At 42.0% G+C, this 15,316-nt stretch overlaps 1 protein-coding gene across 7 annotated transcripts in view; it reads right to left on the bottom strand.

Annotated features, from left to right (window-relative positions):
- Window positions 1-15,316, bottom strand: part of SMARCA2 (SWI/SNF related, matrix associated, actin dependent regulator of chromatin, subfamily a, member 2) — a 175,327-nt gene that overhangs the window by 65,594 nt on the left and 94,417 nt on the right. For all 7 annotated transcript variants that reach the window (XM_036855210.1, XM_036855204.1, XM_036855206.1 and 4 more), the window contains 3 exons: window positions 9,188-9,415; window positions 5,044-5,121; window positions 159-377 (listed from right to left, as the gene is read on the bottom strand). In XM_036855210.1, coding sequence (XP_036711105.1) covers window positions 159-377; window positions 5,044-5,121; window positions 9,188-9,415 — 525 coding nt within the window. The remainder of the gene's footprint in view (window positions 1-158; window positions 378-5,043; window positions 5,122-9,187; window positions 9,416-15,316) is intronic.

Here is a 15,316-nt window from a genome sequence, read left to right on the forward strand (position 1 = left end):
GACTCCCCTGCGAGAGCAGAATGACTTTATCTATGTTCCAGAGGCCCTTCCCCTTCTATGGGCAACTGGTCCCTCTCAAAGGGTTCCAGCCTCAGGCCCCTGATTTCTCTGAGCCAACAACACTCCACATAGCAAGAATTCGAGAAAGCCACACCTACCCTCAGCCACTGTTTCTCTGTGAGGGCGTCGCTGTAGTCCACGTCCCGGCGCTGGCGAGACCCCCTCCCGAAGATCTTCTCCTCCTCCTCTTCACACGTCAGCCGTTCCACCTCGGCGTCATCTTTAATAATCCAGGAGGGCAGCTCATCTTCCTCCATCAAGCGGGGCTTGCGTTTTGGGTTCCGGGCGTCTTCCCTCCGCCGGTCCATGTCCATGCGCTGGAGGGAGGAACAGAAGTGTCACCAAAGGGAAAGGGGATTCGGTACAGTGTAGACCTGCAGCACCTAAGTCTTCACAAGTCACCTCCTATGGCTGCAGGGTCCCTTCAGCTTCTCCCATGCAGCCTCTGTATCCTGGCTGACTTGTTCTAGCTCAGCCCTCAGGCCCAAATCTCTTCCCTTCCCCTGTACCCATCTTTGAAATTTACTTATGCACTTAAAAAAATACTCTTTAAAAAATTCCTTTTCTTAGTCTATGCGGGTGCAAAAGCTTCCCCTTAAGTAATAGTGAGAAAATTCAAATTGGGGATGTATTTTAAAAATGATTACAGCAGAAATTGATTAAACATTGTAAATCAACTATACTGCAATAAAAAAAATGAGCCCTGGTGATACAACTCATTGCTGCATTGGCATAGAAGTATTCTTCAAGCATATAAAAGAGAAAGTTCATTAAGAAAATTTCCTTTACCTCAATAGGGTTCATGCTTTTAATTAAACAACCAGGAAAAAAAAAAATCAGCCACCCCGTGTCACTATAAAATAGCCACCCTCGGTTGGACTCAGACATGTGGGCACATAACTGGTTTATTAATCAGTTGGCCATGAATGCATTGAATTTTTAGTGCAACCTGGGCTCTGGGAGAGGAATGTCCCTCAATTCTTTAGCTTTCGAAAAGCTTAGCTCTTATGAAAATATCATGCCACAGAGTGACAGACATCAAAGGTAATCTCATCTCAACTGATATAAGTGAAATGGCTTCTTTTCAACAGCCTTCAAACTGTGTATTTCCCCACCTCCTGCTTTCTTTTTTAAAAATCCAGTGTGCTAGTAAATAAATTAAGTGCCACATACTTGCCTTTAACCTATAACTAAACAATTTGATGGTTAAAAAAAAACAAAACCTCCACTGAATTGTTATATACATTAGTTATATGTATATATCACTGGCTAGACCATTTCTACAAGCGAACAGACCATTAACCATCAAATGATTTACCTTTTCCCTCTTTCTTCCTTCGGTTCTACCGTACTGAAACAGGGATTCAATATTAATTTTTTCTTAAGAGCTGAGAGTGGTAACAAAATGTAAATGAAATTTCTATTTAAATCCAAATTCGACCTCTAGAATCTATTTAAAGTTCAAAGTTCCTTAAACTATGCTTCAACATTTTTGGAAATCATTGTATTCCCAAGATGGGGTAGGCTTGGAGCATGGTGGAGTCCTATTGGTAGATAAATGTGGCCGTTCTGTTCTGTCATATGCTATAGTTAGCTGGAGAGGCTGCTCTTAATCCTGCCTTCTAATGCTCTGGATTCAGAAATGGGATCCACCAAACCTTCGTAATTAGCACACAAAGGATGCCTTGTTAACAGCACAATCTAAACAGGGGCTTCTCAAGGTAATCTCCTAATAGTTATTAGATAGCTATCAAGAAAAATCATTTTTTTGTTACGGCACTACACAGAGATGACAAAATATTGCCACTTCCCTATTTTGGTTATACGATTACCATTTCCTATACCGAGGACTTGTAAAATGACTTATGCCATGCATTAGTCCACAACTGAGAAAATAAATCTCTTCTAATACAAAAGAAAATAAATTGCACTTGCTTTTTGTTTTTTCTTTTAGGAAAGACCCAAAAAAATTTTTTGGTGCAATTTTTAATAAGCTTAAAGTTCTCATGATTGGATCTCTTCCCAGAGATTTCTGCTTGCAGAAGACCAGTACAAAATTTGATGTTGATATTCAACTAAGCCTAATTAATTATTCAGATACTACATGAATATGTTTGTCTTAAGACCCAATAACCTTATGCTAACAAGTACAATTACTTTTAAAAGTACTTGTTGCCTTTGTAGGGAGCAGAGCAGCTTGAAAGCTTCATGTTTGTATGTTAGCAAAATGTTTCAGATATGTATCTTGACCTGTCAAAGATCTCTTTTAGGTAGAATTCATAGGTAATCAGTATAAGAGATAACTTTCTAAAGTCATATTTTTTAGAAGGAGAAACAAGAAAAGTGTTCGAAAGAAAGGTTTTATTTTAAAGAGACTATCTGCTTAATGTGTGTTATTTAACTACAGTGCCTATGATATAAAATCAAATAATACGTCTGTATTAATTTTATATAGGGAGCTAACTTTTTGTTTTTTTAACAGTGGATAAAGAGTTTAAATATTCGAACTCCAAATCTAGCTCACATTCCATTCTTGTTTCTCACTACAATCTGAGTGAACTGGCAAGGATTCAATTTGATTTCCTGCCCCCTGGTGGAGGTGCTAATGAATAGTGAATTGGCCAAAGGCAGCCGGCTGATTAGAAGATTTTAGAAAACCAACACAAAGCAAAGCAAACCAAAGTGAACTGAAAATCTGTATTATCCAAAAATGAGAAGCCAACCTTTAAGAAACAAGCACAACATTCACAAAATCAAAACGCCTACAGAGAAGTATTCCCTAACCAGGTTCACCTGTTCCAAGGCTGATATTCCCAAATTAAAAGAAGGCTGTGCCTTGGCCAGACATCCAATTTTTTTCCCTGAGGCTTTCAATTTCTACAAATACCCAGCCGGAAAGGCAGAAAAGAGAAGTACTCTTTTTCTCTTATTTCAGGACTGCTGATGGAAATCTCCATCTCTGGGCCTAATCTAATTTGTATAATGGCAGACAGCTTATCCTTTCCAAGGGCCTCAAGAGTATCTGAGGCTACAGCAGTGCTGAATTATTGCCAATCAGTGATCAGCCAAGGAAGCTGAGGGCCTCTTGCCTCGGTGTTCCCTAGTAATCTACATTTTAATAAGTTCCTCAAAGAGAGAAAAGATGTCTATTTCCTACGTGTATCGCTAATCTCCCCAAACGGAGAATAATCTATAAAGGTGGTGATCGGCAGTATGAGTTAAGAAATTTAGGTTTTATGAACACCCTATGTTGAACACGCTGGTAAAGTCGTTTTTCTGTCATTTCTCTTCAAAATGGCCTTAGCTGGGTAGGATGGTTCATTTAGGAGGGGGAGAAAAGTGCACATCCCAGGGTAGGACTTATTCCCATGGCTACCTGAAAGTTTCCAGAGAAAGAATTAAATGTCCTTTATCTTGAATCACTGTGTGTGTGCACAATCATTGTTCCCAAAAGTCACAAAACCACAAAAATAACGTAAAAGCCTCCATGCAGCTGGGGTTCCCTCCTCAGACTGCCTAGGCTAAAGAGGTGGAAATTGCAAACCCTGTGGGTCCTATTTGGCCCAGGGTCGTATTTTATTTGGCTTGAAGTGTTAAATACTAATAAAAAACTGAATTTAGCTGCAAACATTTTGAAATCCGGAGACTGAATATAAAAACCTCACTTTCTAGCTTCTCTTGAAAATTTGGAATTTCTGGCTACATGGGGCGTGCAGCTCTGTCCCCCGGAGACAAAGCAACTCCCATTCACCCTTCACCACCAGCCACACACCCCTGTCCACTTGCTTCATTCGTGCAAATCACCTGTCTGAGACCTGGGGGCTTCAAATTTGGGGCCTCTGATTTGGGGGTTCCGCAGCATTCGACCACCAGACTTAGAGTTCACATTTATTTACTCACTCCACGGTCAGGCTAAATGTTAGGAAGATCAAAATGACTGAAGGTATTGGGGGGAGCCTTGCAACGTTATACATCCTGACCTATGCTGACATCCTCACAAGGCCCGAAATTATGCAAATGCCACCATTCGTTCAATAAATATTTATTAAGCAACTACTATGTACTAGAAACTGTTCTGAGTGTTGCGCATACAGAGATAAATAAATAGCTATAGCAGACGCCTTAAGAACGCAGTCAAATATGACTTCTGAGGGCCTCCCTCACCAGCCAAGGGGGTTGCTCCCTTCCCTACTGACCTTGCGGCAGGCCACACACATAATCAAGCTCGGGTTTCAGCAAAATTGCAGATGACTACGTCTCTTGGAACGTCAAGGTTGAAACCATGGATGTTAAAACGGTCAAATGTCAAGGTTCTTTTGCATCTGCTTTGTACCAGTGAAATGCAACCAGTTTTGATCTTTAAGTGAAGTCTACACCTTGATGCACATCTGGAAGGTTGCTTAAGCAGGCTCTCTTCAACAAGAAGAAGAGGCAGGACTATGTCATTTTAGTTGCTCTCCGCCCCCCTGCCGCGCCCCCAGGGAGCATATTTGTTTTGATGGCTAAGGAGACAGCTAGGGAATAGCTGTGAACTCTACCTAGAGGAGCAGGGCAGGTTTCCTGAAGGATGATGGCCAGGATTAGAAATGAGCTGGAAGTGGGGGGGGGTGTGTCTGTGGTAAGCTGTAGACCACATGGCCTGTCCTGAGGACGCAGCTGCTGCTCAGCCCTAGCCAAACGCTTCCATAGAGAGATGTGGGCCTGGTATTACTGCCCATGTTCAATTTTCAAGAGAAGCCAGAAATCAGGATTCTTTCTGCGTTGGCAGCAGATTCGAAATTTTTAAAAAAAAACATGGCATGGGCCAAACAAAATATGTCTGCAGGCTAAAGCCAGGCAGTTTGCAGGCTCTGAACTGAAGGAAAGGCCCAGGCTTCACAAATGAAATTTGGCCAGGGCACACGGGCCCCAGACATCTTGTGTTTAACAGAAAAGGAGGGAGAGGAATGAGGCATTTGTTTCCATGATTTTCTGTAACGTTACCATAAAAAGATCAAATTCCTCCTCTCGTCGAGCGATCATTTGGTTCAGAGTCTCATCGTCGGGTACTTCATCTTCTTCCTGGGGTTAAGACCAGAACAGAACAATTTAACAGGCTTCCGGAGAGAGGATAGACAACTGGGCTGAGGTACTGATAAGTAAGGTGAATCAGTCCTCCAGACCAGTGGGACCCCATTTCTCACGCCAGAAAGACAACAGAAGGGTCACTGGGTATAGTACTTGCCATTATTATTTTGCAAGCGATTCAAACCATCTTCCCAGAGCAAAATCTGTTTAGGGAGGAAAGGTGGTGCACTCTCTAAGACATACTGGTTCTCTCGGGGCAGGGGTGTATCTTGATTCCCTTACTTTTAGAACAAGTTACTGAATGTCTCCCCGCCTCAGTGACCTCATCTGTAAACTGGGCGTGACATTTCCTTCACAGAGAAGATGTAGGATTTAAATAAGGAAATCTCCATGAGAAAGGGCCTAATATTAATTGTTTTAATTCTGTTAACCTTATCCCCAACATAAATGCTTATTTTCAAAGCTTTACAAAGGACATGAGTACGTGAAACTTAGTGACAAGGCACCGAGCAAGACCATAAAAACCATATATATGTGTGTGTGTATGTGTGTCAAATACATAGCCTTTTTTTTTTTTTTTTTTTTTTTTTTAATTTTTATTTACTTATTTATTTATTTATGGCTGTGTTGGGTCTTCGTTTCTGTGTGAGGGCCTTCTCTAGTTGCGGCAAGTGGGGGCCACTCCCCATCGCGGTGCGCGGGCCTCTCACCACCGCGGCCTCTCTTGTTGCGGAGCACAGGCTCCAGACGCGCAAGCTCAGTAATTGTGGCTCATGGGCCCAGCTGCTCCGCGGCATGTGGGATCCTCCCAGACCAGGGCTCGAACCCGCGTCCCCTGCATTGGCAGGCAGACTCTCAACCACTGCGCCACCAGGGAAGCCCCAACATAGCCTTTAAAATATGTTTAATATGTATTTCGGTGGGCACTGTTACGCTAGTGTTAGAGCTGTGGTCACGACAACTCAAAAGGTAGCAATGACAAAACCTCCACAAAACTCTTCTTAATGAAAATAATTTAAATGAGGTAGAGAAATCAACTACCTAAGGCCTCACATTTTCATTTTACAGTATGTTAGACCAACGCACCTTATGGCTCTGAAAATTCCTCAGAAACCAACAGTTCTCAAATTTTTTAGAAATGTTATGCTATAATTTTCACACTTAAAAAAAAAAGATTCTAAAAGTTGGGCAGATACTACACAACTTACCGCCCAAAATTATTTTTATCATATGTTGAGTGAGCTTGTTCAAAATCAAATGAGGAGTTTCAGTGTATCAGCAGAGGGATGAAAGGGAAACCCAGAACTTCAAACATCTAATTTCCCAAATCATACGTTCAAAACAAGGCAACCTGTTCTAGAAAGGGTACGAGTGGCACAGCAGCTTAAATGAGATGACTCTGTCTGTTCTCAAGATAATGTCTTGCACACCGTGTCAGAAATGAATGCAATTCAATAAAGTAAAAACTGATGACTCAAGATAATAATTACTTGTGAAAAACTGTCTATGCTAGGTCATCTCTAGAGGGAAGGCAATTTGTCTAAACACATTACTACATTTCATCTGACAAAGAAATAGACTAGCTGGGAGTGGGCTGAGACTTCAAGGTACAAAGAATTCGGTTAATGTATCCACTGGTGAAAAGATGTCCTGCTTTTGCCCACCCTATCCCTAGGGCCATGTTATCCCCTCATCACCTATACAGTGTGGGGTTGGGCTTCCCCCAAGCCCAAGATGAAAAGATGCTCTTGTAAACTGGCGAGAAGCCTGTCCACAGTGGCCTGGCCTTCACAGAGAACAAGTGGGCAATAAATCTTCCTGGGTTCCTTGTGCCCGAGTGCGCCATGGTCCGTCAACCATGGTGATGGCTGCCGCTGATATTCAGGACCAGAGCCCTTGACTGCAGGCTATCAGTGTCCCCAAACACTTCCACACCAGGACACATGGATCCAGAAGATGATAACATTTGTCTGACGCACTGATAGCCTGGAAGGGGTGTGTGCGGCCCCAGCCAGGCTGCTCAGAGCTAGAAGCAACTGGCGCCGGATTGCACTGCAGGCCCGCAAGGTTAGTAGACATTCGGTCCTGTCCAAAACGTCCATAAGACGTTTGGTTCACGCCAAAAGGTTCTTGAAATTTGGTCCCATCCAAAACATCCATGAGTATATTTGGTCCCTGACAAGTGGTTTTGGACAGGATCAAACATCGAGGACCCTTTGGTGTGGACCAAATGTCTTATGGACCAGATGTCTTATGGATGCTTTGGACAGGACCAAATGTCCTGCAAGGGCCCTCAGGACTGGGAGGGATCAACATCTCCCTGAGGCTTAGGAAGGTTGGAAAGCTCCAGGCAACCCTACACTCCACCTAAACCAGGTTGGGGACTATTTTCACAAGGCCTACACAAAACAAAATAAGCAAAAGCATCGTGGAGACTCCTGGCTGAGTATCAGCTCTGCTCACACCTGCTTTGTGACAGTATATATCACTCACCCTAGTATTTTATTTTTAAAATGTCCATGTGTGTAAACACCAACAAAAAAAAAAATCACCTGAAAATCTGATTCTAAATTTGTATCAAATATTTCAATTTTGAGAATCAAACCTGTATCAAATATTCAACTTCCAGAATCAGACGTGGTAAATTATTTGAGATCAAAATTTAAAAAATATGCGTGAATGTATGAATGTATGTGCATATGCATTTTTCATCATTTTAGTGAAATCTAATAGATAACTAATCAAACATATAAGACTGACAAGTGAAGAGGTATAACAGAAAAGTGCTCTTCAATTTGCAAAAAGATTCATTTCAGGATTACTTTAAATATCAAGAACTACTTCACATTTCCACTTATTTCAGAAAAAAAAGGGACATGAGATTTTTGAAAGAATTTGGTTTATAATTTATAGAAGATTTCAAAAACATCCTACTTAAGGCAAAATCAAACTACAGTTGACACTTGAACATCTGGGGTTAATCCATGTATATCTTACACGTAAATCGTAAATCGGCTGCCCGATTCCACAGCTCCTCTGTACCCATGGAGTCAACCAACTCCGGACCCATGTAGTGCTGTAGTACTTACTGTAGAAAAGCATCCACATGAAAGTGGACCCACACAGTTCAAACTGTGTTGTTTAAGGGTCAACTGTATATCTAATATACGCAATGAAAATGTATTCCACATGAATAGGTAAGATAAACCCATTCTTCCACTTACGAACATGGGCACACCAAACCAAATCTGTCCATCCCAAGCCAATTTTATGGTAAGGACTGGCACTGGTATTTTGTACAGTTTTCTAGATTACATAAGAACTATGTCTTTTAATCTATTTCAAATCCATCTGGGGATGAAAATTTAGTATAGAATTACTAAGACTGGCAATCTAAAAAAATACAGCTACCCAAAGATCCCCTGGGAGAAACATAATCAATGCATTCTTCGAACAATGTTGGCAAGTAAAAAGAGATTTTTTTTTTTAGCCAATAATTTTCTCAGCCGTTGGTCAGTTCTTACAGGAGCATTTGGAGTAAAGGTTAAGGTCACTCTTTTCCAGTAAAAGTATGACTCAAAGAGCTAAAGACAGCTGTGAGGGCTTATCCTACAAACGTACTGAAGTGCTGTGATCCCTGACCGAAAGGCAAGAGAGACAAAGGGCTCTGAAGGATGGAGAAAGAAAAGGCAAGGAGGGACCCTTCCAGCTTTGTGTTGTCTCATCTAGCGATTTTGTTCCTGCAAGTGGCCTCTCTGCGGTTCTGCATCTGCCCTACAGAGGGCAGCACTTACAGTACACTCAAGCGTGCAGGCTGCACCTCCCGGCAGAAACCAGGGAAGCATTCGATGGCCAAGCCTTCAGGTCCCTCTAGCAACTGCTTTTAAGACACTCGTTTGGATGTTTCACAGGCTTTTTGTGCTTGGGGTGTAACAAAGCAGCTAATTCATTCATTTTAATTCACGCCAGCCCAGGAAATTCTTTAAAGAACAAAGAGGTTCTTCTCAATCCTTGCAAGACACAAGATCACTGATGTCATAGACTTGGCTTTCTGGGATACCTCATTTTCCTCTTCGTGCTCCAGTATGGCTTGCAGGAATGCCCTCCGCTCGTGGCTTGAAGACTTCTGATCAAACATGCCTGCCTGGATCACTTTCTGATCCACATTCAGCTTGTACTTTGCGGCTGCGAGGATCTTTTCCTCCACACTATTCACGGTGCAGAGTCTCAGCACGCGGACCTCGTTCTGCTGGCCGATGCGGTGAGCGCGGTCTTGTGCTTGCAGGTCCTGTTTGAGAAAACCACATGTTTGAGGGCCACTGTGCCTGGATTAGCCTAGCAGACAGGTCACCCACCCAAGAGGGAACTATGGAAGCATTGTTTAACCCACCTTTACTAATGCAAGATTCTGCTTACATTTTCAAAATATACAAGCTACCTTCTTTGGAAAATTCAAGGTCATTCCTAGTTGAGGGAAACTGGGTTCAAATTAGCCAACTGAAATACATCTCAGGTTTTGAAATCCAGGTCTCAAGATGTGTTTGTGTGTGTGTGTGTGTGTTTAATCTGTCCCTAGGTTCACCATCAGATTTGTCCCTAACTAAAAAAATAAATAAATAAATAAAAATAAATTTTGTGTCAGAATTATGACTTGGATATCAACTACAACTAACCCTAAGTTGCAAGGTTAAAGGAAGGCGTTAAAGATGATTTTTAAGACATTGCTGAATTATACACACATACATTATACACATAAACACACACTGTTCATACAATGATTGCCCATGTAGCAAATTTCCTGGGATCTAATTCCATCAAAGACTCAATCTTTAGTTTGGGGAATGAAAAGGATTGCTAGTGGAGTAGTAAAGTGGACAACTTTGGGGGGGATAGAAATTTAGCACTATATATCAGAAGTGTTGAAACTGGGTATGGCCCCTGACTCAGAAACTTCACTTCTTGGCAAGGTATCCTACGGGAATAATCATGGATATGCACAAAGACTTACAGTAAGGATGCACCTCTCGGCATTATATATTATTTATAATGGTTTTTTAAAAAAGCAGAATTAAGTCAACATTCAATAATAACAGATTGGTTAAATAAATTACAGTTTTTTACTTTATGTATATACAACATAGTACATTAAAAATTATACTCTCATTAAGAAAACTTAATGACACATCATAAAGCTATAATAAGTGAAAACTACAAGTTATATATGAGTATGTACATTATGATCTTATGTGCATAAATTTATCTATACCAAGAAAAGGCAGGAAGGACAAATACCAAGAAGCTAATAATGTTTATATCTTTAGGTATTAAGATTATAGGTGTTGGGCTTCCCTGGTGGCGCAGTGGTTGAGAATCTGCCTGCCAATGCAGGGGACATGGGTTCGAGTCCTGGTCTGGGAAGATCCCACATGCCGCGGAGCAACTGGGCCCGTGAGCCACAACTACTGAGCCTGCGCGTCTGGAGCCTGTGCTCTGCAACGGGAGAGGCCGCGATAGTAAGAGGCCTGCGCACCGTGATCAAGAGTGGCCCCCACTTGCCACAACTAGAGAAAGCCCTTGCACAGAAACGAAGACCCAACACAGCCATAAATAAATAAATTAATAATTGGGAAAAAAAAAAGATTATAGGTGTTATTAAATTTTCTTCATTTTACTTTCATGTGGTTTGGCAATTTGTTTCTGCTTTGAATGTATACTACTCTTATAATAAAAAAATAAGGTTTTAATGAAATCTTTAAATAAAAACCGTCATAAAGCTATGAAGTAGAGTTACCTAATCTTAAGGCTATGCCATAAAAACTTCTTGGTACATCATTTTTGTTCATTCTGGTCCAGGTGATGATCTCTCCAATGCTAATTAGCTGTTTCCACGTGTCCCCCATTAGACCTGTGTACAGCTTTAGGGCAAAGGTCTGTCCCCTGTATCCTGCATCCCTGGCACCCTCTTTTGCACAGAGCTGATACCCTGCTACAGCTGTAAGCCCATCGTCTTGACCAGGTGAGTTTCTTGGTCACCTAGACAGCACAAGGAGACAACAGGCCGAAGTCTGCCCAGGAGACCTGTCTGTGCTGCAGGGACCTTTACAATTAAATGACTAAGTAGGCAAAAGCTTTTCCTCAGAAGATATTTGAAGAAGTGACTATAAATATGGGAGAGCTGAACCATGAATACAGCTGGGACTCATCCAAAGGGGGGGGTGGGGTGGGTGGCGGCGTGGAAACCCTAAACTTCATTTTCTTTTCGAGCCCTGAGCTCAGTCATCTCTCTCCACACATCTTCCCCAGAATGGCTGAGCAGTGGCCACGCTGGCAAGTTCTGTGTCATCAACCTCCTGATTATTTCCTAGAAAAGGGGTCACACACTGCTTCCAGAATGGGCCCAGTGGTAAATAGTCCAGGCTATCTTGGCCAAGAGCAAACACTGAGCGACTGTTCTCACCAAGAGGCTGATAATCGTTTTTCTTTGTTTTTCAATTTACATTTTTATACTTTTAAATGTGAGAACCATTCTTTGCTTGCAGGTGGTCCACAATCAGGTTGCGGGCCAGACTCAGCCCTGGGTTGCAGTTTGCTGACCCCTGTCCTAGAAGATACTGATAACCCACAAAACACTAAGATACAGGTGGCGGCAGAATATGCTGGGTGAGGAAGTAGAGGGCATGGACCATCTACCGAAAGGGTAACAAGTTCTTGAACCCTTGGGTGCTTACAGCAATTAGTTTTTTGGTTTTTTTTGGTGGTGGTGGCAGCAGTGGTGTTTTTTTGGTATGTTTAAGATGATCTATCTAGGGACTTCCCTGGTGGTCCAGTGGTAAAGAATCTGCCTTCCAATGCAGGGGACGCAGGTTCGATCCCTGGTTGGGGAAATAAGATCCCACGTGCCGCGGGGCAACTAAGCCTGCGCACCACAACTACTGAACTCGTGCGCCTCAACGAGAGAGCCTGCGTGCAGCAAACTACAGAGCCCACGTGCTCTGGACCCCACGTGCCACAACTAGAGGGAGAAAACCCGCACGCCACAACTAGAGTGAAGCCCGTGGGCCACAACGAATGATCTCGCATGCCTCAACAAAGGATCCCGCGGGCCGCAACTAAGACCCGACACAGCCAAAATAAACAAACAAGCAAGCAAACCCAAAAAACAAAACAAAAAAACTTTAATGTAAGATGATCTATCTATTTGAAAAATAGCAAAAATGACTATTTCTAGGCTGAAGAAGTTTACGCAAGGTAAGCCTGTGGGCCCCTAAGCCAAAAATGGGGGGGAGGTATTACGACAAAGAAAGAAGCGTTGTAATCACTGAATGGATTATTCACCAATTCTGAGGTCTCAGTGGTCTGAAAGCCCACCATACTGATTTAGGTGTGATTATAGCTGAAGACAAGAACACAGCCTGAGAAAAGGGCCTCCAAAGTAACTGTGTGGTTGATCATTCTGTGATAACAACACAGCTCCAGCTTCATGGGTTAAAATGAAGAAAATAAAGTGCCAACCCATGTTTCTCATAACAGTTTGGGAATGAGAGTCCTGATAATCCCGAGGGGTTTTAGTGCTAATTCTACATTCATATGTTCTATCTTTGACTTTAGCAGCGACCTCCAGTTAGCAACTTTAAGGCCTGTATCTTCAATCTGTCAACCTATGTCAAATAAACCCTATTTCATCCATGTGCGTTAATTTTGATTCAACATAATAAAGAATAATTACAGAAAAACAAATTTTCAATGCATGCTGAAGCCAAGATGGTAAAAAGAACTCTACAACTTTTACCTGGGGGCAACATTTATGCAGGAGTACAGGGTAGAAAGAGCCCAAAGCCAGGATTCAAACCCAAACCCAGACAGACATGGTTGTGAATCCTGGCTGTGTTTCTGGGCAAGTTAATATTGACGGGTTTCCTTATGTGTAAAATACTTTTGAGGATTACCTGAAATGAGGTATGCAAAGTGCCTCATGGCATCTGGTAGAGTCGTCGCTTAATAAAAGTTAGTTCTCCTACCTTTTAGATGAAAAATCAGTGTTCATCTTTATCAGTCTAAGATCACTTATTCCCAAAAATGAAAAAAAAATTCGCCCAAACTAATGGCCATGTTTAAGTGACAGGCATGAAAAAATCTGGTCAGTCTAGTTGACCATATCAGGTGGAAGTGAATTCACCTATGGCAGATACGTATATACCTGCAGAAATATATGGCCCAGTGTGAGGAATTTATGGCAAATTAGACCAGAGGAAATGTGGGGTTCGGTGTTTTATTGCCTAAATTTTAGGTAACATGCAGTGAAAAGTGAACTGTTGGGTGTGCATGTAATTAACTTTGATTCTAGAGTTCTGCTTTCACCTACTGGTCATAAAAGTGTATGCGTATGAGAGAAAGAGAGACAGACAGACAGACAGACAGAGACAGGGAAGCAGAGAGAGACAGAGAGAGATGCATAGATGTCCCAGCATCCTTTCTCATGGTAAACTAGCAATTCCAGAAGCAGTGATTTCCTTGGTCCCTTAGCATTAGCACTGTGCCAATGAAGGTGAACAACTGAGACACCACAGAAATGTTTACCTCAGAAGATAAAACCTAGTGAACTCACCATTCACCTATACACAGGTTACTGTTTCTCAATGAAGATTTAGGCAGCAGCAAGGAGGGTAATCTAAACATCCAACCTCATTGAGCTTCCCGGGAGGAGGGGAATCACACATTCCTCCCCTAGATACCCAGCCTAGCTCAGGGCCTGTGGCATAACAACCCCTCAGTAAATGTTTGTGGAACAGACACTGAATCACCATGGCAAAAGGAAAACTGCAGGTCTCTCATAGGAATATGAATTCTACCTGGGCTTTGGAATGCAATGTGGGACATAAAAATATATAAGGTATGTAAAAATATTTCCTGGAGACTGGTATACTTTATGCTGGTCGCCTGCAACCCTTTTCAAGGTCAGAACATTTCAATAGGAACTCGACTTTAACATCTTCGCCTAGAGAGAATGACTGGTTGCACATGCAGTGGTCACTGCTGGTGGACACCCAAAGGTTTGGAACCACCACTTTATTCTTTAAATCAGGGCTCCCCAGCTATGTGAGAAAACCTGCATCTGAATCTCCTGGGAGCTTGTGTATAGAGAGGTCTACACAGCCTATAGAGGTGAGAAGACCCTACAGAATTAAGGGCAGGGTGGCAGGGAATGAGAAGCAGGCATGGCTGTGCTTTAAAAGCTCCCTCATAATTCTAATGTACCCCTGAATCCCACTTCCTGCCAAAAACAACTTCTGTAAGCCTCTTCCATCCAATCTTCACAACAACCTAGTGAGACGGTATGATTCTGCATATTTACAGTCGAGGAGACCAACGTACAGGGAGGAGCCCAGGTTAAGCTGATGTAGAATTCACCTTCCTATGTGAGAGCTGCAGTTCTCCTTTTTACTGTTTTGAATCCACATTTGTTCCAATGTGAATCTCATCCTCACGAATATCATTCCACCCAATACCTTACAGGCAGGTGTAGTACTACCTCCCAGACTAATGTAAGGAAACTGTGCCACGAGGGGCCTATTCTATTTGTTTGTTTGTTTTTTAATAATCAAAGTACTCCTTTAAAAGGATAAACTCTTAAACTTACCCGCCTAAGAGGACTTAGTAGTAGATGCTCCACAGAATATTTTTTTCTAGCCATTTTTAAAAACTGAAGTATTTACAACGTTTCAGGTGTACAGAATAGAATATTTTTTGGTGATGATTTTAAATAAAACACACAGAATAAAAGACTACCTAATATATACAAATCGTTTGACCTTGGGGAAGTTACATAAAGCTTCCTGGGACTCATTTTCCTTGACTGTAAAGATGCAAAGAGTAATATTAACAAACTCACAGGGATGCTGTGAAAACTGAATGAAGCAATGACCAAAAAGAGGCTGGCATAGAGTGAGGATCCGATAAATGTTAGCTGTTTTTTGTTGTTTTTGTCTTGGAACATTTTTGATTTATCCTTAACCAAATATGCTTTGCTCAGCGGCAATCCCAGGAGATGGGGTAGGGGGGTGGGGGGTGGTGGTTTAAAACTAGGCAGAAACTTGAGTCTTTGTCCCCCAGACTTGAACTCTTCAAAGGTACACCAAAGGCGTGTGTAAGAGATCTCAATATCTATGTTCCGAGGGAGATAAGAAAACAG

The sequence above is a fragment of the Balaenoptera musculus genome, chromosome 6 (genome assembly GCF_009873245.2).
Source record: "Balaenoptera musculus isolate JJ_BM4_2016_0621 chromosome 6, mBalMus1.pri.v3, whole genome shotgun sequence".
Lineage (NCBI taxonomy): Eukaryota > Metazoa > Chordata > Mammalia > Artiodactyla > Balaenopteridae > Balaenoptera > Balaenoptera musculus.